Raw genomic sequence first — 22,987 nt, forward strand, 5'->3', positions numbered from 1 at the left:
TTTTTTTTTTTTGTCCTGGCGCACTTTTGTGACCAACTGGAACAAGCTTTGTGACCCACTTCTGGATCCTGACTCACCAGTTGGGAACCACTTTTTGACTCTACAGGTCACATAGCCATCCATTCTATTTACATCCATTGATCTACATTTACACACTGATGACGAAGGCTGCTTTGTTAAGCGACCATCAGTATTAGTGAATCCCATTCATACACATTCACACACACACAGCAGTGGGAGTAGTTAGGGGTTAAGTGTCAACCAAGGATCTCCAGGCTTGTGGGACCAGAGCCTTGCCTTTCACCTGATCCCATGCAAACATGCCTACATGGTGGGTTTCGTCTGCCCTCTGTGAAGGCCATGGCGTGGTCTAGACCCGGTCCATCCCATGATATAAAGGTAGGCAGCAACTCCCCAAGGGGGAAAGGTGCTGCTGCTATCTATACTGGAGTTTAAGCCCTGCCCTGGCAGAAGGAAAACCCTTAGGCAACCCCTGGCCAGGAATAGAGAGAAACCCTCCCCATTTCAGCATCAGAAGACAAGGGGTGCTGGGTAAGTGGGCAACCTGTGTTGCACATGCCTTGAGCCATATCAATAATGATCCTTTCGTAGGTTCACCTATGGAAACCTTGTTACAACTTCACTTTCTCCAGAAAGACAAGTCTGATTGTCTTCTCTGCACTATGTCAGGGCTGTGACAGACCCCAGCCGGGCCTTCCCAAGGACCTCACTAGACCACAAAATATACAGTCATCTGGATAAGTTATAGGAATGTAAGGGGCTAAGAATGCCAGGAGACTATCTGTGGTTTTCAGGCCCTTGGGACATCCACAGCATGACCAGAGGCTCATGGCAACCCTACTTCTGTCTGGGACAGTAATTGTGTAATGTGGTGCAACTTTGATTTAATATAATGAATCCTCTTTGCACAATTAGTAGCTCTTTAAGCTGTTTAAACTGCATCTCATTTGAAAATTGGCTGCCCTGAGTGATAGCAGGATAAAGGTAAGGCCTATAGACCTGAAATATGCTTCAGTAAATGTGTTGCACATGAGTATTAATGCAAATGCATCCTCCATTATTGTCATTTGATAATAGCTTTACTCTTTCTTTAAAAGCCTACTCATGTAGGACATTCAGTTGTTATGGTGCATTATGGATTAATGCAGATAATGTGGGAGGCTCTATCGTGCTGATTTAATAACTGCTGAGGTAGTTAACTAAATTCTTCATGCTGAAACTGTTAATGGTGCCAGAGAACATCAATAATTAATATTTTCAAAACAATTATTAATGAAAACTTAATGTTAAGCATGTCAGCGGAACACCATATCCCATTATGTCCTTTTTTATTGATAAAGATGGACTTGTAGTACCAGACTGAGAACTTACACCATTGTGAGGGTGGCGTGGTCCGAGGTGATCCGAGAGAAGTGGTTCTCCAGCATGGTCAGGGTGCCGGTCAGTGCCACGTGGCCGCAGCCGCAGAACAGAGCCACACCTGAGAAGCAGAGAATGGTGGCCACCAGGGAGGCGTAGGGCACCCCGCCCAGACACTTGATGCAGCACTCAAAGCATCCTGTAGGAGGAGACAGGGAGAACATGGTTAAAGTTGGAATAGAAAATCTTTCTTTGGTGAAAATGACTGACTATTGGCTTCTGACATCAACTTCAGGGTTGAAAACTCAAATGCTGCTCTAATGCTGTATCTATGTGTCCAGGGTCGCAGATTGTAAAAATGTAAAAGTTTAAAAAAGACAGAGAAGTGCTATTTCAACTCATTACAACAAATTTGCTGACCCCTTGGCTTCAAAATCACCAACTTTGTTAGCAACTTTACTCCTCTTCTTAGCCTGTGACGCTAACAAATGCTATCATAAGCCTTTAGACAGTTTTTAGCTAAGCCTCATTTCATATAGGTATATAAAGCTTATGTTGTCTGTTATTTAGACAAAAACTTAAGACAGAAAAGGTTTATTTGAATGGAGACTGGATTGAATGGAGAAGCAATAGTTTGGTAAACTGCTAATGCTAACATTTTCTAGTTTAGCTATGCAATCACAACCAACATGATAAAAACAAATTATAAACCCTACCTTTCTTCTAAAACTGTCAAATGCAAATTTTAACCGTTATCAATTTAATGCTGATTCTAATAACAGTAATAATAAGGTTAAAAGTACGTTGTGCTACTTTTTGCTTGTGTTTAGAGTACAACCAATGCTAACTTCTCTCTGCCAATGTAATGTAAGCTACAATGTTCACCTTTCGACTTAATACCAGCTGGTAACGCTTTCAGCCTTTTACTGCTAACACATTAAATAAGCATTGGCGGCTAAAGGTGGCTGTTGTCTTGGTGATGGCTAATGCTAGCATTCAACAGCTCCCCCAGCTTACACAGTTCTTAGGTAGCATATAAAATCTTTTCTAACATGTCAGCTACACTTTTACCACTTGTTCTGTGTATCTTGCAATGCTACCAAATGTTTAAGTTTTAAACCAATTACCTCTATAAATGTGAAGGAGGTAGATGGATACTAATGTTAGCAAACAGCTAATGCCAGCATAAAACAACACCCAAGCTTATACCGTTCCTGTTTACTACATAAAATTCTTCCAAACATCATGTAAACGTCTAACTTACCCTCTTTTATATTATGAAATACTACCAAACAGTAGCTTTCAAACGCTTAGCACTAATATTTTGTAGGAGGCAGCTGGAAGCTAGTGTTAGCGATTGTCTAATAACCTTGCAGAGCAGATGGATTTGCCAGTCATCAGGCAAATCCAATGTGGAATATATCCATGCAATGCATATATGAGAAAGTTTCAGGTTAGCTGTCTAGACCAGTGATTTTCAAACTTTTTTGCCCAAAATCTCAGCATGTTCATATCTGTGTAAAAGAGCCTCTACAACACCTGTCTGTTGCTGTGTAGTTGCAGTAGTAATGTATAGTCTCACAAATTCCCATGGCACAACTGGACCTGCCTCAAAGCACACTATTTGGGAACCACTAGTCTTGACGACAATAAACGCTAGCATTCAACATCTCTCCAGTTGACACAAGTCTTAGCTAGCGCAAAAAACCTGCTCAGCTACAATTTCACACCTCTTTCATTGTACCCCGCAACACTAACATACAATATTTTTTAAACACTTAGCGCTGATATTTAGAGGAAAATAGCATGCTAATATTAGCTATTTTCTAGACCACAGTAAATGCTAGCATTTAACAACTCCCCATGTTATACAAATCTTAGCTAATACATAAATTCCTTGTTAACAACATGTCAGTTACAATTCTGGCCTTCTTTTGAATCATGCAACACTACTTTGATTATATTCATTATCTTTCAACCACCAAGATTTTGCAGGAAGTTGCTGAATGTTAGGTCGCGTCAACAACAGTTTAGGCTAGCAACACGCAAATCCATTAAAATCTTAGCTATGGCATAAAATCTGTGCTTACATCATGTCAGAGGGGTATAATATTACTGCTCTTTTGTATCATGTGCCACTTCCAAATGGCTAAATTTATCTTCAGCCTCTTGCTGCTGTTATTTAAAAGGTGTTAGCTGGGTGCTAATGTTAGTTGTCATATAGATCAGCTTCTTTTGAGGCCCATCAAAATTCTTTTGCAACTACAACATAAATTCTGATATTTAATGTATCATATTTTTGTTTCATGTACAGGCATTTTTCAAATTTTTATCATTGTAAACGTACGCTGTGGCTCAGCAAACTCTTCCCAAGTAGCATTAATGTCTCAGAAGACTAGGAAATTCTTAAAAACTGAAGCAAGTGTCACCTGTTAATCCAATGCCAGTTAAACCATGACATCAGCTGTCATAAATCACACACACAAAAAGACAAAAAGGTGACATGAGCAAAAACTTCTGGCTCTTTTTGTTACTTCAGAGACTTAAAAATAACAGTAGGTTGTAGCTACCAAGCTAATGCTAAAATTCTACATGAATTGGCCGACTACCACGGTTAGCTTAAATCTAGCACTGGCTAAAGAGCTGTTTATCATGTCCTAGTATTAAGCCACGCTCTAGCATACATAAATTCTTTCTTGTAAGTAAAAACTTTGACATTTCAAGCTAAATTTTGACCTTTTTCATTATGTCCTGTAACACCACCAAATACTATTACCTTAGCTTTTAGCCACTTCCACTACTAAGCTAATGCTAAAATTATAAATGAATTGGCCAACTACTAGTGTTAGCTTAAATCTAATGCTGGCTAATGAGCTGTTTATCATGACCTTAATTTTTAATATCCTGTGTCTTTAGTTGCCTATAACTTGAGAACCACTAAATAATACATATGCTAATCTGGACCACAGCAGCAGGATATTCACATGTAAAATTCCCCACCCTGGGCATGACATCAGATAAAAATGTCTGCTGTGTGAGAAGAGAATAAAAGAACAAACTATGTAGGTCAAACAGGAAACAGAATGTAATCTGTAAACTGAGCTGGTGTTAGCTGGGCAAACTGCTGCAACATGCTAGCCCATAAAGGCATCGAGTTTTCCTGTGGTGATGACACTCGCTGCAACACTCGGCCGCCTTTAGTCCACTCTTGTTTGATTCTGACTCGCGCTGAACCTGCGTCCATGATCTTACTGCCGGGGATGAATCAGGTGTGTGTGCTGCTTGTGTCACGCTTGTCTACAAGAGAGAGAACTACACTTCCCTCTGTCAGGCATGTCGAGCGGCTAATCATAGCATCTTTCACAGTGAGAGTGCATTGGCTTTGAGCTCAGCTGGGAGTGCTGAATATTACATGTAAGCTGTGCATGCTTGCATCCTGCGCTGCTAAAACGCTCCTTTTGTGTTTGGAGAAACATTTCAAGCTTTCCTTTTTATGACCGAGTTGTATGAATAACTCATGACTAAAGCAAGCTCTTCTCTCAGGCAGTGACATTTAATTTGCACTTGTTTAGAGTCATACCCCTAAAATACAGCTTGGAGATATCAGTGGAGCTAAAATGTTCAAGTTGGCATGCACACCTTTCATGCATTTTCATGTTTCTAAAATTTAGGCCAGAATTAAGACGAATGGGTTTAAAATTATCCCTCATGCTCGAGCAGGTTCTGCTAAATTATGATGATAAATAAGTAAATTTGTATTCCATTAACCGTGGCTGCGTGCTTAGCTTCCCACATGAAGCTACATGGGATAGCACAGCGAGGTGCTTTCTGCTCCCATCACAGTCAAGAGCACAAAGAGGAATGAAAAGCAGGGAAAATAACACATTGTATTGAGCACAAGAGTCGCATCTTATATAACACCAGTTTTAAAAATAGCTCCTCCAGCAAAAGCAGGAAGTAACTCTGGAATAAAAGGAAAAATGAACGGTCTTCTGTGTGCCACTTTGCTGTTTCCATGACAACCTGCTCCAATTGGCAACTTTGAGCATCATTATTTCATGTAGCAGAGTTTGTTGGATCCACACGGATATTTGTAGAGCATTGATCGTCGTCGCTACATGTGTCAAACTGCGGCTTTATCCTCCTTATTTCCAGTCTTTTATAGGCCTGACTATGCTACAAGCTTATGGATGGTTATTATTGATGAGTTTAAAAGAGGAGATTGATTTCAGCCCTGCTGTGCGTAGAAGAATAATCAATATTATCATGGCTGGTAGAAGTCAGTAAGTTCACCACTTTGATCCAGAATGAACATCTTGACCACAACATAGTTGTGATTTTACATCACATATACGACCATTTGGTGGGATTTATAGTAATTTTGGTTGTTTCTTTGTCCAGTACTTTATTGTATTAAAAGATCCTATAAATATACGGACCATTTACCTGTTAAATGTGTGTTCCCAAATTAGGAAATGCTAGCATGCAAAAATAGCCTAATAGACATCACAGACATATCCACTGAAAATAAGTGTTAAGCATGTCATTTTGAAAAGGCGGACGTTTGAAAAATTATGTTAAAACAGCAAAACAGACTGAAATAAAATGTTGGCGAGTACTATCCTTACATTTTGGCCTGTCTCTTTGTTCAAACTGCAACATTTTTCATCAAAATAATGAAAACTTTTTAGAAATTTAGGTTACAGTTTTACATTATGGAGGTAGTAGTGGGTCCTGTGGCTGGACCACTTGTGAACCACTGTAGTATACAAATAATACACAAAGTTAACATAGGAATACAGCCAAGACACAAAAACAAGCCAAAAGAAGAAAACCCCCAACATATTAATAATTAAAAAATGACTATCTTAATATTCTATACCATGCTCTTAACAAAGAAATTGTGTATTTTTCCTTTTAGTAGCTTTAGTGATTTTTCCATGGCTAAACAATTAGAGAGACTCTTTAACCAATGTTTGACTGCAGGCATGTCAGTGCCTTTCCAAGCTGTTGCAATACAGAGAGAAATTTATTAGAATCTGAAAGACTGAGTTCAGAAAAAGTCTGAGAATGTCTGAGGACAGAGGGGAAGCTTAATGGAGATAATGTCAGATGTACTTTGTATGACTTTTCCCCAAATGTTTTAATATTTGGGCAGCTCTAAAGACGGTTATTACATTATCATGTCTACTCAGAAAAAGGGAGTTGGCATTGCCAATTGCCAGGATGTTAGTATGCTAATGTGAGCCTTTAGCTCTAAGCAACAATGCTTAAGTTAAGCCTCACAGAGGTGTTTACTGTTTGCTTACTGTTTTTTTCCTGTTTAGGCATTTTTATGCCATTTAGGTATTTTTCTCTGTTGTCAAACTGTAACAACATCTTCATTAGACTGTTAGCTGCTAGCTTAGATATAGTCTCGTTTTCTCATTAGAATCAAATGGAGACTATTTGTTAGTACAGCATTTTTTTAAATGAAATGTTCATAAAAGTAAAAGACATTTAAAATGTTTCAAGGCATTTAAAGGAAATAAGAGGAGCATTACTTGGATAAGTAAGTAGTCCTACCTTGGATAAGTAGCCCTCCTGAGCCTCCCCAAAAATGTACTGACCAGTTGACTGGTTGCATACCTCTGCCTCGGCTGATTCAGCGCTCATGACTGTAGGCTACTACGGTGTAGATTCAATACCAAAGCATAAACCAAGCTGAAGTTGTTAAAAGGATGTTAGCATGTTACATTTGGCTCGGTGTTAGCAGTTAGCTACGCTGGAGTCTATATTGAAGGTGTTTTAATTCAGTTATTTTGGATCAGTTGGAACTGTTTTTCATTAAAATGTGCACTCCAAGATAAAAGACATAAAACTTGTTAGTGCAGGTTACTTAGAATTTGAGTGCACAGCATCAGTTCAGGCAGGCCATAGAGTCAAGTTCTGCCATATAATTGAAATCAGCTGATCTCACACAAGCCCTCATCACCAGCTGATCTACTCAAAGCATGCTATTGGCTATTTAAACTGCTCTAGCCTGGCTTCACTTTGCTGCTCCCTCTGCAACCCTCCTCCACCCCAGCTCCTCCTTTATTCTGCTTCTGACCTTATCAGCGTCACTCTGTTGTCACTGATGCCTGCTCTGATCTGGGTGTTTTTTGCTGCTTCTCTCCTTCTTGTAGGCACAGGAAAGGCAGGAGTGTGTGCTGTTCACGTAGGTTTAAAGAAAGTTAGGGGAACAACCAGACATCACAAAATATGTGCTTATTTTATTTATTTCCCAATTAAGTAGATTCTTTTAAAGTGGAGTGTTTGAAACAAAAAAAAACTGAGTCAGCAGTGATTCAGAACCTCTGTGACTGACAAGCAGCTGATATTTGATTTAAACTTGAAGAAAAAAAGTGTCAAGCTTTTTCCTGTATAGTCGGGCTTCTATGTGCTACCAACCCTGCCATAAGTCTTGATTTAAGACTTAAAGCAGTCTTTTCTGATAAGACTTGTTGTATACTGGCCCACTTTTTTGAGGCTGGTTCCCAAGGTCACATGCAAACACACTGAAAACTTCTCTCCGTGTCAGAGTGAATAAAACCCCAAACTATTAATCTAAGATGCAAAGTGTGCTGCTGCTCCTCCTGCTGAAGACTCCGCGTTGCATAACGGCGCGGAGGCTCGTTGCATAATAGATCCAAATCCTATTAATGTTAATGAAGGAAGCAGGCTGATGGAGAGGTGCAGCTGATAAGGCTGGATGGCTCGAAAATCCCGGGCTGAGAAACAGGCCAGGCCTCCAGGGAGAGGGGTTTGCTATGGACTCGATGGTCGACATGAGGGCGACCATGAGGCTGTTGAAAAGCTGCAGGATATTTAGTCTCTTATTCTGCCCTTTTTTTAACCAAATAAACCCTGATGAGGAACATGATAACTCTACATTTTTAAATGCAAATCCAGACCTACAAAATGACGTTATCTTTACAGTCATGAACTTTTGATTTGTGTCTTTTTAAGGTGATAAAAGGAACTGGATTTCTTTTCAAAGCAAAACCTTGAATGTAAGATTAATCTGAAGAGTGCTCAGTCTTTTAATATCCCTGATGTTAACTCTATCTTTTCCCATTCCCTGTGCAGCTTCACGGATGAGTTCCCAGGTCTGTTTTAAACGAGGCCCATTATCTGGTCCGCCTGTGGCTACGACTGTTTGTCAGCCTCACTTTTAAAGCCCGCTAATGGGAAACAGACAGGCCGGAGTGGTCAGCTCCAGCCGGCCCTAATGGAAATCAATGGACTATTCATTAGAGTCAGAATTTAGGTGACACAGTGAGGCCGGGGCCGGTCGCTCTCGCTTTATACTTTGCTGCATCTCGCCACCTCTTGTCTCTTCTTCTTCTGCACGCTCTTTGAAATATGACCGCGTGCCCACGCTGTACTAACAGTCAGCCAGCCGGAGTCAATCGCTTAGACAATATATGTTACAATGCTCTATCGTATATCATGTCAGCAATCTCGGACTGAGGATGATGCATCAGGTGGTGGGAAGGTTTCACAGTGTCTAGGAGCAAGACCAGGGAATACGACAGAAAAAAGGTTGAGGAATTTCTGCTAAAGCCAATAATTGACAGACAAGAGCAGCAATTAGGATTAAAATCCCCCGCTGCTAGAGCTTGTTCTCCTTCCAAAAGTGCTTCCAAAAACTAGAAAATGTCCCGCTGCCTTAATTAGAATTTCAATTTGTGGCTGAGGGTGAGGGTTAAGTGAAAAAAGACGATAATTGAGGCCTGCTCTTTTTGTGTTTCCTCCACAAAGACAGAAAGGAAAAGAAGAGAGAAGGAAGAGGTAAAAGGCAAAGGAAAGAATAGAAAGAAGGTAGAAAGAAGCACAAGGAAGAACAGAGATAGAAAGTGTAAGCGAAAAAGCACTTCTTCGCCCCAGGGCCGGCGAACAGCAGTTGCCATAGCAACGTGTTACCCACGACCCAGTTCAGCGGTAGCGTAGCTCCTCACACATACAACACTCAAACACTGATGTAGAGTGATGTAACCTCCATCCAAACCTGATGATTGGTGCTAAACGGTGTAAACAGGCACCAGTCACCAGTTTGACCCCAGACACCAAGCACGGCGTCAGATATTGAGGTGAGGACCGGGGAAACGGACGGATGGAGACGATATCCTAAACCACAGTCTGTAGGGCGAGTTTTAGGAAGTGGGTCAAAGAGATTACGTATTGTTGTACATCAAAGAAAGATGGAGGAGAGAGAAGATTAAAGAATTTGGATTCAACACACGCTGCTAAAAAATACAAAAACCCATCATAGCCAGTTTGATTGAGTCTTGAATGGGTGTGGATGTCTGGAACACCCGATGCCCCTAGAAACCTCTGATTATGAGTTCAAATCTGTCTTAAAATAACTGAATCTGTGATGAATTCATCACATTGTTTGCATCTTTCTTTGTCCTGCAGTAGATCTAGCAAGCCAATATCTGCACCACCACCACTGCTGTGCTTCTTTTCCCTCAATTAAGCTGCCATATTGGCCCCTAAATCAGGAATTTAAACCTTGTCTTATCTTTGTTTATGCTTCAAGAAGAAACCTGAAAAAAGTAGCAGGTCAATCAATCAAGTGGCATCCAGCAGAAGTTTGGCTACCCTGCTGTCAACGCGTCAACTGATTCTCAACCTGACCATGTCACTGATGTCGGGCAAAAATCTTGTATCTCCATTTGTCATGATTTTATTTCAATAAGCCAGTACGATTGGTCACCCCTTACATCTGTCAGTGGATTTTAACCCATTTAAAGCAATAAAAAAGGCTGAATATGACCATTCAGTGTTAAATTATTTGAAAAAACACATCTTTCATTCACTGAAAAGTGTTAATTTTGGAGATAAAAGTTTTTGGCCTGACACCAGCAATTCTTTCAATCATCAATACTCTAGCTTCTTCAGCACTGCTATAAATTGCAGCTGCTTTCACCATCCACTGCCTCACCAAACATCCTGCTGACAACGCCAACTAATTGGCTAGCTTTACTTGACCGATAGCCAATCAACAATGATCCCTGAGTGCCACTAACAGATTGAGTGTATTGCGTCTCGTCCTACCACCACTACAGCTTCTCTGCACTAATGCACACAAGTTATCATGCATTCTTGCTGTTTAGTGGCTGAATCGTTTTTAGCTTAGTTGTTAGCTTCCCTTGCTATGGCCTCTTTCTCTCCCCCTCCCTCTCCTGCCTGGTGTGCCAGATGTTAAGCTATTACTTGTCCTTCTTTATTGAAAGTTGTCATGAATGACATATATAATATGTTCACATTCTATCACATAGTAACCAAATTACTATAACTTAAAAACTTACTCATCTGCCGTACATGCCTATCATTTTCAAATCCCAGTTATTTGTTTTAATACTGATTATTTTTATCACTACTGGTCCTTTAAAAAAGGATATGTGTTGACCCCTAATAAGACCAAAACAACAAGCTGAAAGACACGCTAAAAAATCTAAATCTTGGGTTTTTAGATTATTACTTAACATCCTTGGTTCCCAACCTGGGGTCCGGGACCCCCTTGGGGAGGACACCAGAAATTTCAAGGGGGACGCGATGGCCTGTCTGCTCTAGTTTCCGTCCAAGCATTAATTCTCTTCCCTGAATCGGGTACCAAATCATGGTAGTGTTTTCTATGCACCTTGCCTGGGGTCCCTGCTTTCTACAGTTGAGAGGCAGAATAGCTACAGATGCATTGCATTTAAACAGATTTACCCACAGTGGAGAAATATCATGGGTTTGGAAATCTGGCAAGAACTAAATGACATTTTAGTCATCAAATATCTATTTGATGACTATTTTAGTGTTTCTCTTGGGAGAAAAAAGGATCAACAAACATTTTTATTCATAGTTTTAGTTGATGAAATTAACACTACCTTAAACACACCAAGTGAAGTCTTAAAAATCCATTATTGAAGGATAGATAGAAGCTTTGCATGGAGTTATTCATAAAAAGTATACTTTTCATCTGTGTCTCATGAAGAGATTCTTGATTTAATGAGCTGTATCTCCCTGGCAGCATTGCCTTGCCTCTAGAGTATAACTGTGGTTAGAGAGAGTACATATCAACTGTCCTGATGGGTAATAATTTTCCAAAAGCTTCATGATTATCACCAACTGCTCATTCGAGCGATGTATCTGCCAGGAATAACGCCAGTAATAAACCTTTGTGAATATTTCAGCGGCCGGTCTGGTCCCCGCCTGAGGCTCTATTCCAATTCAGAAGTGCTGTATTCATTATGGGGCAATTTCCTCACAATGCATTCTGGGTAGAATGGAGGAGAACCTAAGAGAGAGCGAGAATGTGAGGAGTGGTGTGGGATTGTGAGGAGAGAGAGGGAGGGAGGGGGGTGAGCAATTAAAAAAAGGCCACATCTGTTTGACTGCAGCAGAGTTGAAGCACAAACTCGTAACCTCGTAACTTCAGCTTGGGAGATTTCCGTCTTTCCACTTGAGTTGCAGGATAAAATGCCTCTCTGAGCTTTTATGAGGACATCAAAAACCGCACCGTCATGAAGTCAAGAACAAAGCCGTGTTTCCTGAAGGGATAAGTCCTTTTTTACAACTTGGGTCTTGTTTTTGTGACTCACTTATTGTTTCTTTAGGTTGCAACACAATTAGAAGTGCTTATTTTAATCTGAGGTTGCACAGAATAAAGCAGCACATCCAGTAAAATGATCAAACAACTATAAAAGACAGAAGTGAACAGACTGGCTGCAATAAGCTCTCCATAGACAGAGCTGCCAAACAACTGGCATCTATATCCACAGTTACTTATCTACTACTTTCACTGTATTTTGCACAGAGAGTGCATTACATTAGCAGAATGGAAGCAACAGCCTTAAATGACCCCAAACATACAAGTTAAGGCACAGACCTGGGTGAATTTGGAAGGAATTTTAAAAATTCTAATAGCCAAATATAAAAAGTAAACAAAATATGCATGAATCCTTCTCAAAGCTCATATTGCTAATGTTGATCTGCCACTTTAATACTACACTTCTTCAAAACCCCAAATTCTATACTGTCATTTTAGTATTGTCACAGTTATGCCATCACTTTAGTATTCTACCTTTCATTTCACCACGTTTGTACCACCACAATCGCTCTGTCTCTGTAGTTACTCATGCACCATAACTCTAATATTTTCCTTCCTTTATCTAGCCTATCATCTAGCTTCTCTCATATCTCCTTTGTGAGACTGCTGTGTCTAAGATGCCACTCCTCACTTTTGTTTTGCCAGTTTTGTCTAACCACTTTTTATTGCCTTTTCAGATCATGCTTTATAACATTGTGTCTTTCGTATTGACACTCTTAAATTATCCCTTTCGCGATACCTACTTCACATCATTCCTTTGCACTGCTAATTTATATGGATTATTCATACTGATACTTTGTATCACTTCTACATTTCACTACCCAATCATGACTTCTTACGCAACTTTGCATTGCAACTTTGCACCTCTTGGTACCATAACGCTACTTCACTACTTAGTAATGTTACTTTTGAACTCTACCTTGTAACACCACTCCGTAGCACTAATTTCTTTCCCTTACTTTGCAATGCTACTTTGTATCGTAAGTTTGTATGCCTACTATATGATAGTACTCTGTACCACCAACTTGTACCATCACTTTTTACTATGACTATGTAAGACTACTTAGTATTGCTACTTGGTGATGCTACTTTGTAAGACTTTGTAACAATACTTTGTAATGCTACTTTGTAACCTGACTTCTTACCATTACTTTAATACTGCTACTTTGTAAGGCTTTTTTGTTATGCTTCTCCTTTCCCTTGTTACTTACTTTACTGTATAGCCTCTTTGTAATGCCATTTTGTAATGCTACTTTGTAATGCTACTTTGTAATGCTACTTTGTATCGCTACTTTTTAATGTTACTTTGTAATGCTATCTTGTAGTAAAGCTACTTTGTAACGTCTTCCAACTGTTTTACCCTTACTTTTATACTGCTACTTTGTAAAGCTACTTCATAAGGCTACTTCGTAACATCACTTCATAACATCACTTCGTAACATCACTTCGTAACACTTCTTTTTTCATTTTTTCCTACCTTACTGTATCGCTACTTGTTATGTACTTTCTAATGCTACTTTGTACCGTTAATTTGTACTGCTATTTTGTACCACTTCCTCTTAACCTTACTTTTATACTACTACTTTTTATTGCTACTTTGTACCATCAATTTATGATGCTCATTTGTATGACTACTTTAAATTGATCCTTTATAGGATTTCTTTTTTGCTTCTTTGGACGGCTTGTGTGTACAGCTTCTGTGTGTACCTACTGTGTTTCGCTTTATTAGAATAATGTGTTTTTCTACCCACCTTCCTATTACTTTTCAGTTTCACCACCTGCTCATCCTGGCTTTGCATTGCCGTTTTCATATCAGCACTCTTACCACTACCCTATTTTGCCACTGTCATGTTACTGTTGCTGTATTGTCACTTTTGTATCTTTGCTTTTCTTACCATCGTGTTTGTATGCTCACTCTCATATCACCCCTTCTTTTCACTACTTTGGCTATGCTACTCTTGTATCCCAACTTGTGTTCAGTAAGAGCATTTTTATAAATAATCCATATAATAAAGAGCCTGAAATAATCTGAATGACATTTTTGCCGAGAAAAGAATTACTTGAACATCTGCACACATAACAAAAGATTCTCTGTAAATGAAAGCTTTTTCATTTCTTGCCTGTTTTTTAGTGAGGGGAGGGGAAGTTATAAAAATTAAATAAAAGTCCAAAAGCTTGCATTAGTTGTAAAATGTACTTCTAAAATGCATTTTAATTGAAAAATTAGTGATATTTGGAGTCAGAGTAATTTCAAGGTCAGTTTCATTATAAAAAAAAACGTTTTGATTTGATGAAAATGGAGCCAAATGAGCCAAAAGGAGCTGGAGCAGTGACGCAGACCACAGCAGCCACTGCTGACGTACCTTTCTGCAGTTCCATTAAATAAAAACCTCTGTTTTTGTCTTCAGAACGGATGATTTGTCTGCTGTGGTCCGTGTCAGTGTGGAGCAGGAGGCGTGATTGACTGGCCTGCTGACCAGCTGCTCCCATTTGAGTACGTAGAGCCCCAAAAACAGCTGAGCATATTCACAATTCCACATTGCTTTTTATGAAAATTTAAAAGTAAATGCCCAAAAACTGCAATTTCTCACTTCAAAGACTTTCAGAGGTGAATTTAGTGATGAAATAGTAACCGAAAGTCTTTACAAACACTCCTTGAATCGCCGTCTCCTCTGTTGATAGTTCAGACAGTACAAAATATAAATTTTTGTTACTTTACCCCCAATAAGTGAGTTTATTAATTAAATCTGCTGTTTATCATCTTTAGTGCTTCTAAGAAGAAAGATGAGAAGTATTCTGTGAAACTAAGTCTGTGAAACTGAGATTTTCCTTTAATAATCACAACTTGTTGGCAAACCACAGATGTTGACATGCTTTTTGTTTCATTTCCTGTAAAATGAAAAATCTCTCTGTAATATGTCCCTCTTCTAGCACACATGCTCCTCTGCTATCGACACATTATGAAGGCAAATGTTTCCAGTAATCGGCTTGTTTGTGGCGTTGATCAAGAGGACACAATATGCTTTGAGCCAGGTAAGAGGATGACGCCAGCCACCACTGAAAGTCCCAAACAGAAACCTCTTTTTTTTTCTCCCACTGTACATCATATCTGACCCTAATCTTCAGTTAGAAAGAAAGCCTTGGCTGCTTTTTCAGCTTTATGAATGCCACAAGGTCAGCATCTGGCCAGGCGTAATCGAGCATGATGGACTGCACGACTCAAATCCTGTTTTGGCCCACTACTGCATGATCAATACCTTTATCCTGCTGATCTGCTGCATGTTTCCCTCCCTCCATACCGCTCTTACTGGGGCCAATCTGGGCTAAACTGACAGCTGGGTTAGGGACTCTACTCCCAAGATGCACACCAAACACACTCACCCATGATGAATGTGCAAAAAAAAAAAAAAAGCATGCAAAAACGCACCCACAGATGGTGCACACATGAGAATGGAAGCTCACAGATGCAGAGAAACACACAAACTGTTAATCTGGTTCAAATTACAATCAGCTTGTTTGCATGGGATCCACCATGTTTAGCCCTGACACATCCAATCTGCACATGCCAAAACAAAGATTACAAGCAAATAATTAAATGAAAACAGAAGAATTAATTCAAGAAGCACTACACAAAAGAAAAGCAACCACATGTTCAGCTATAAATACTCTAACCCACTGTTTGACATCGATGTTAGACTTCCCAGCGTTAGTGAGGGTACTTTTAAATGTTGTAATTCCAGACAGACATGCTGCTGAAGTGTCTTTAAACCCTTGTACTGCCTGGGAGAAAGAGTGCTAAATATGCTGAGCAGATACATAAAGGAGAACGGATGAAGTTTTGACAAAGCAGAGATTTTCTTTTTGGCAATGATGTGACAGGACATTGAATTGCAATTGTAAAGCATGAGAAGTTGACTCATGTTGGCTAATGCTATAAAAATATAGTAGCTTATGCTGGCAATCTTCAGAGATTTGGGCTAATTTTGGCCATAAATGACAGCTGTGCAAATGCAAACAATAAGAAATTTTGACAAATCTTTGGAATATATGGTGGCTTATGCTTGTCGTCTTGAGATATAACAAGCAATATGGGGTTATGTTTGCAAGATCTGATCATTATTCTAATAAACATATATTACTATGACTGAACATCTGGTTGCTATTCTTGGAAAACTTAAGAAATGTACCAATACTTTATAAGGCTACTTTGTAATGCAACTTGGTAATGCTACTATGTAAGGCTACTTTGTAACGCTACTATGTATGGCTACTATGTATGGCTACCTTGTAAGGCTACTTAGTAATGCTTCTTTGTAAAGCTACTTTGTAACAATGCGACTTTGTAAGGCTACTTTGTAAGGCTACTTTGTAAGGCTACTTTGTAAGGCTATTTTGTAACTCTTCTTTGTAACGCTATTCTTGGCAAACTTGAGAACTGTACCGTTACTTTGTAAGGCTACTTTATAAGGCTACTATGTAAAGCCACTATGTAAGGCTACTATGTAAGGGTACTATGTAAGGCTATTTTGTAACGCTACATTATAACAGCACTACATTGTAACAACGCTCCTTTGTAACGCTTCTTTGTAACGCTACTATGTAAGGCTCCTTTGTAAGGCTACTTTGCAAGGCTACTTTGTAAAGCTACTTAGCAATGCTTCTTTGTATGGCCACTTTGTAACGCTTCTTTGTATCACCTCTTCGTAATGCAACTTGGTAATGCTACTATGTAAGGCTAAATTGTAAGGCTACTATGTAAGGCTACTTTGTAACGCTACTGTGAATGGCTACTATGTATGGCTACCTTGTAAGGCTTCTTAGTAACGCTTCTTTGTAAAGCTACTTTGTAACGCTACTTTGTAACGCTACTTTGTAACGCTACTTTGTAACGCCTCTTTGTAATGCCTCTTTGTAACGCTACTTTGTAACGCCTCTTTGTAATGCCTCTTTGTAACTCCTCTTTGTAAGGCTATTTTGTAATGCTTCTTTGTAACGCTTCTTTGTAAGCCTACTTTGTAGAGCTACTTTTAAAGGTTACTTTGTAAGGCTTCTTTGTCGTCTTGAGATATAGCAAGTAATATGGGTTTATCTTTGCAAAATCTGATCATTATTCTAATGAACATGTATTACCATGGCTAAAGATGTAGTTCCTAGCAAACTTGAGAAATTTTGTTTAAATCTGACAGAGACATTGGTTCAGGGTGGTAATGCTTAGATATGGTGGGTAGTTAGGGTTACATTTGCAACATAATAGTATCATGAAACTTTTGATATAGAAGCTAATGTTTCCCTACCACTGAAAGATGTAGTTGTTAATGTTAGCAAACTTGAAAACGGTTGGTTGGCCATCAGGGGAAATATAAAGTGGGTCTAGACCTGAGCAGAGATGACTTTTGATCTACTGACCGCCTACACAGCATGAACACTAAACAGAGATGTCTCGCCATTCATCTTCTCCTTGTCAGAGGCTGTATCACCTGTCCTGAGCTGCCGTCTGCCGGCTCAGCAGAGCGAGGTGAAAGCCATTAGTTTGAGTTCTGTTCCACCAAAATATAAAATGGCCCTTCTGGCCAGAAGTGCCGTGCCATCCAACTTAAATGGCTCAGCAGTTACGCAACCGACTTGGCTAACGTCACTTTCCCTGAGTTGTCAAAGAAGTCGGTGGCCCTCCCCTGGCCCCTTTGCCTCTACTCATCTCTCCTCCCCCCGATGTGATTATGGAGATTCACTTTCCTTTGGCCTCAGGGGCTCGATGAACACTATGTTTGTTAGTCTGTGTGCAAGGTTGGCACAAGGGCTCAAAGGAGCATACAGTCATGAGTAACTGCAGAGACTCATTTACTGTAAAGCAGATGCACTTTCTGTAAGGGCTGGCGTACATTTATTCACTGGTATTTCATCAAAAATCAAGACGGAAAAATGTAGAATGAATGTACTGTTAAATAGGCTACAATAATGAGAAACATGACTTGAAGATGTGGATGCCAAATAAATCTAATTCTTCACAAACAAAGCTTAAATCATCAAATGTTTTATCTTTAACATTCAAAGCTGGACCAAACCAAGCCAGGCCTGCAGCTGAGACACAGAATGACCTCCACTCTATGAAGGCCCAGTCGTTTATCGATGTCAGCCACGGCTAACGATGACGAGTGCTAATCGGCATCAGGCTCTTTATGGGCTATGGATGAGAGGAGCAGATTGGGCATCAGTGGGTGATGGAGGAAGGCCAGAGGAGGTTGGCATCGCTCAGGAACAAGGCATGCTGCGCCAACCTGCCACTTGCTGCTATTCATATACCCACTGCAGACTGGGGTTCAAACACAGAGGCATGTTGGGGGTTGATGCAGGCGGATTAGCGGTTTGTGATAGCCTGGATATTTGTTTCCAAATTCATCCCATCTGTAGCAGAAACTAGAGAATATTTCTGTTTTTTTGATGACTCATGAATCTAGTTTTTGAAAGTAATCTCCTAAAAATAGAAAGCTGAACATAAATAACCTTTTACTCAGTTCTGGCCAGTCATCTACTGTGTTGAAACAGTTGCTAGTGGCTTATTCTAGTTAACATGAGCAGACTAATGGATGCTTAGTCAGCTTAGAATTGGGCTAATGTGTTTACTATCGAAATTTTGGAGGCTATGTTTTCTTATGTTTCTAAGTGTTAGATTCGGTGACTTTGCTCATTTATATTAACAAATATTGATATGTAATCTAAAGTTAGCTTATGCTAACAGATGTTAGATAAAATGGCTGTATCATCTTATGTCAACAAATACTGATAAGCAGGCTAGTACTAATTTATCCTGGTATTTCTTAGATTTGGTGTCTGGTCTTGGGCAACTTTAGATATGTTGACAAAGTTAACTTATCTATGCAAACTTTGATATGGTTACTAATGCTAGTTAATGCTATTAAGTTATCTAGTTCACGTATGATAGCAAACTACAGATTTGGTGGGTAGGACTGCTTTTTCTTTGCCAACTCTTGGTGTGTTTTACTATCTATTACTTTAGCAGAGATGTGACATTAATGTTTATTTATATTTGCAAAGTTTGACATGTTGGGCTATGGTTGGCTTATGGTTGGATATGGTGGCTATGTTGCCATATGTTAGAAAACGTTGCCATAATAGCTAATGCCAGTTTATAGGTAAACTTTAAGCAGGTAGCTGACGTTAGTTTATGATAGCAAAATTAAGATACAGTGAATATGTTATCTTACGTTAGCAAACTCTGATATGAGGGCTAATCAGTTCAGCTGGGTAACCTTTAGATTTGGTGTTAAGTATTAGCATACTGAAGACTCAGTGGAATTGTTTTGGCAAACTTTGCAGATTCATGTCCACATTTCAATGCTGAATGTTAGCACTCAGTGCTTCAGTTATATGTTAGCATAAGCTGGCACAGGCTACTCACAACTTCATACCCATTTTCTCGCTCAATATAGCGCTAATATGAGACGCTATCGGTGTAATTAGTTCACTGTTGTTGACCCCTCTGTTTGAAGAGCATTATGGCAGCTTGGCGGTAGTCCCTAATCAAAGCTACAGCAAACAAGACGAAGCATTTGACCAGCATTGTGAGCTAGGTGTTTAATGGTTTAGCCAACAAATCCTTTGCATTTGTAGAACAGTTTTAAGACAGTAGTTCCCAACCTTTTTTCTTAGAGCCACCCAAGACTGACACAAGAGAAAAAGTGATACATTGCGGCCTAAAATTAGCTCCAATTTAAATGTTTTTCTAGTCTAAATAAAAGATAGCCCTAAACACCAATGTTCTTACCCAAGACATTTTTATAAACTTTAAGTGATTTATTATGCTTTTAGAGTTTACAATATCGTGGCCTTGTTCATATACAATATACTAAAAAATGTGTTGTGCTAATTATTGGACTTAATCTCAGCAGAAGCTTTAAATGTGATCTATAGCATAGGCAAATTCTCAATATGGTGGCTAATGCTAGCATGGTCACCAAGCTTTAGATATGTTTGCTCATATTAGTTAAGAGTCAAACTTGTAAGAAATGTAAAATGTTAACAAACTTGAAGTTTTCTGCCAAAAGTTTGCCAACGTAAATATAGCTGAACATATTAGTGCTTGTATATTGGATTAGGCAGCTAACGTCAGTCGATATTAGCAGTTTAAAGACATTTATTAACGTGAAACTTAAGGGCAAAACCATCAGGAGTGATCTCTACTTGTGCTATTGTTCCAAAATGTTTTAGCAGTTATTGTTTTTCTATAATTATTACTTGTGGCCACAGCTAAAGTGGTCCCAGGTCCTTATGCTGATGTTAATTGCATGTTTGAATCATTCTTAAATACATTTACTATATTCTGACTGAATGTGAAATTGATAAAAGCTACATTCCTACTGAATACTGCTGTTCTTCTGAACAACCAAGCAGAGACAGCACAATTAAATATAAATGCGACCGCAGCGTGGGGACTGAAAGGGCTGAATAGGAACACAACAGCGAACCACACAGTCTTGCCCACATGTGAGCAGAAATAGAGCCTCTCCTACAGTGAAGGCAAAAGCACCGACACAGACATTCCCCTAAACCACTCCTGGTCATTGACACGTAAACAAATACAAGCGCGCACAGCGACCCTAACACACTTACACTAACACACACTCATATCCAGATGGAAGCTGACAGCATGCTTTGGGCAAATGGCTTCAAATGAGGAACACATGAGCCTCTCCCTGTGTGACGGCTTTTACATGCTCCCACAACCTCACACACCTCCGGGGCGAGAGGGGAAAAGGCGAGGGGTGTGTGTGTGAGCGTATGCGTGTGTGAAATAGAGATAAGCTGGGAAGTCGGGATGAGACAAAGACGAAAGGAGGAGTTCAGATGGGAGGAAGAAAAGGAGGCATTGTTGATGTTTACGTGCAACAAATCAGTGGGAGAAAACTGATTTGTGAGGGCAAATGATATGATTTTAGCCAGAAATATGACCACATATATGGAGATTTGGTGGTCTGTATTCCTTGCATGCAATCACAAAGTTAAAGTGCAGAAAACCCCATTAGATTTGACCCTGGGTCAACGTCTCATCCTGTTAAACCAAGACTAAACTTCCTAATATGTTCCTTCTGATTATGCTGTTCTCAGTGTGCTCTAGCTCCGTGCTACAGGTGCTTAAATTCTCAAATCGCAGCTACATTTTGTGTGCTTTATCAACATTTTTTTCCTAATAAAAAATGTTCAAAATAAAAGTTCTAATTCTGATGAAATCTTGATGACCACTTCAACATGGTGGCTGCTTTTTCTTGTATTTTCTCCCCTATGGGGTGGGGGGGCATTTTCACAGCCATAGAGACCTAAAAGTGGAGCATATCAGCCTTGGAGAGGAGATGTTATGTGTAACAAAGTCAAGTAGGAGACTGGTGCAATAGGTCTACACATTTTGGAGTGTATGTGGGTGTGTGAGAGGAAAGCAGGTGAACAATAGCTTTACCATGCTGAAAATGCCTACATCAGCGACTATTGCAGTCAGCATTCACATAAGTATCAAAATATATGGATCCTAGATTACTGCAAATAGCAACCTATCAAATACTCAAGTTAAGAATGTCACAATACTAGAGTTTCAAGCTCTGAGGCAATTCTAATAAGATAGACAATATCCATTTGGATAAAGTACTGAAACGTTGCCAAAGTAATGCACCCTGCTTATAAAAAAGCTCAATTTTTAAATGCTTTTGTTCTCTCAATACCATCATTCATCAAAATAACAGATTGTATCTTTTAAAAATGTAATGCAATTGTAAAGTTGTAAAACTGACTATCTTATTCCTGTTAATTGAATATTCTTTAATAGAAAGTTGTTTAAAGAAAAAAGAAATTATCATTATCAAGCTTAAAAAAACAGTAGCTAATAGAGAAGTGTAAAAAGCTGCAGTTCTGCAAGTGTCCACTTGAGGCTGGCTGCAAAAGCACCAAAAGCCACATACACAACCTATGCAATGCAGATTAACATGTTTACAGCCTGGTTCAATTAATGATTTGGTGGTTTTATCGGCACACACTGTTCAGGCCAGCCAGCACACTGTAGCTGTTAAACATGAGGCTTTAGGCCCCCCTCACCTACAAGTCTTAGTCTTCTAGGCTAAGCAAAAGATAGTTTGAAGCAGCGTTTTCTAGGGATGCACAAAATTATTGGCATGATATCAGCATCCGCAGATATTGGAATTGACAGATATGAACATTTCTGACGATACTTACAACCGATATTTTAACCATAAATATCTTCCTACATCAACCGTACATATTGGCTGTATGAAGAAAGTTTGTGAAGTTTTAGGCTGGACCAACAGACCTACATCAGCTAAAGTCCTTTCTTTATCAACAGTCATTCCTCACACCTTAGTCTCTTTTTAGGACAGAAATTTGGTCATCCTCAAACTTTAAATTGTGTTTTATAGACTGAAGTTTATTGTCTTAACTACATTTAAATATTAGTGTATTGTATCGGCTGAAATTAATTTCTTAACATCGGACATTGGCAAAATTCCAACTGCATGCATCCTTACCGTTCGACACTCTGACTAAATACAATATTTTCTGCTGTCTACAACTGGCAAACATAAAGGAAAAAATCGGCCATAAGGGGGGTAAACTTTCCGGGGCCCATGGGGGTTAGCAAAGACATGGCCCATCCTGAATTCAAGTATTCAGAACAATTTTTCCAAACCTAAACACCTAGCATTACTCTGAAGCAGCAAAAAAACAGATTTCAAAATCTTTGAAAGGAAGGCCCAGTGGATTTAACTGTTAGGAGCCAGGTCCAGGAGGCAAATGTTAGCCTAGCGCTGTTGCTAATACTACTGACAAGCATACATGCACTGATAATACTAAACAACATCTGGGAGGGGTCTATTTGCTGGGGCATCATCAATTTATTAGAGATGGTCATTTCAAGCAAAGTTATGAAATATTGAAAGTCAGCGGAAATTCCTTCAATACAGC

At 39.4% G+C, this 22,987-nt stretch overlaps 1 protein-coding gene across 1 annotated transcript in view; it reads right to left on the minus strand.

Moving 5' to 3' along the window:
- Window positions 1-22,987, minus strand: part of LOC121506259 (neuronal membrane glycoprotein M6-b-like) — a 45,356-nt gene that overhangs the window by 13,190 nt on the left and 9,179 nt on the right. The window contains exon 2 of the mRNA XM_041781980.1: window positions 1,393-1,579. Coding sequence (XP_041637914.1) covers window positions 1,393-1,579 — 187 coding nt within the window. The remainder of the gene's footprint in view (window positions 1-1,392; window positions 1,580-22,987) is intronic.

This window comes from Cheilinus undulatus, linkage group 24 (genome assembly GCF_018320785.1).
Source record: "Cheilinus undulatus linkage group 24, ASM1832078v1, whole genome shotgun sequence".
Taxonomy (NCBI): domain Eukaryota; kingdom Metazoa; phylum Chordata; class Actinopteri; order Labriformes; family Labridae; genus Cheilinus; species Cheilinus undulatus.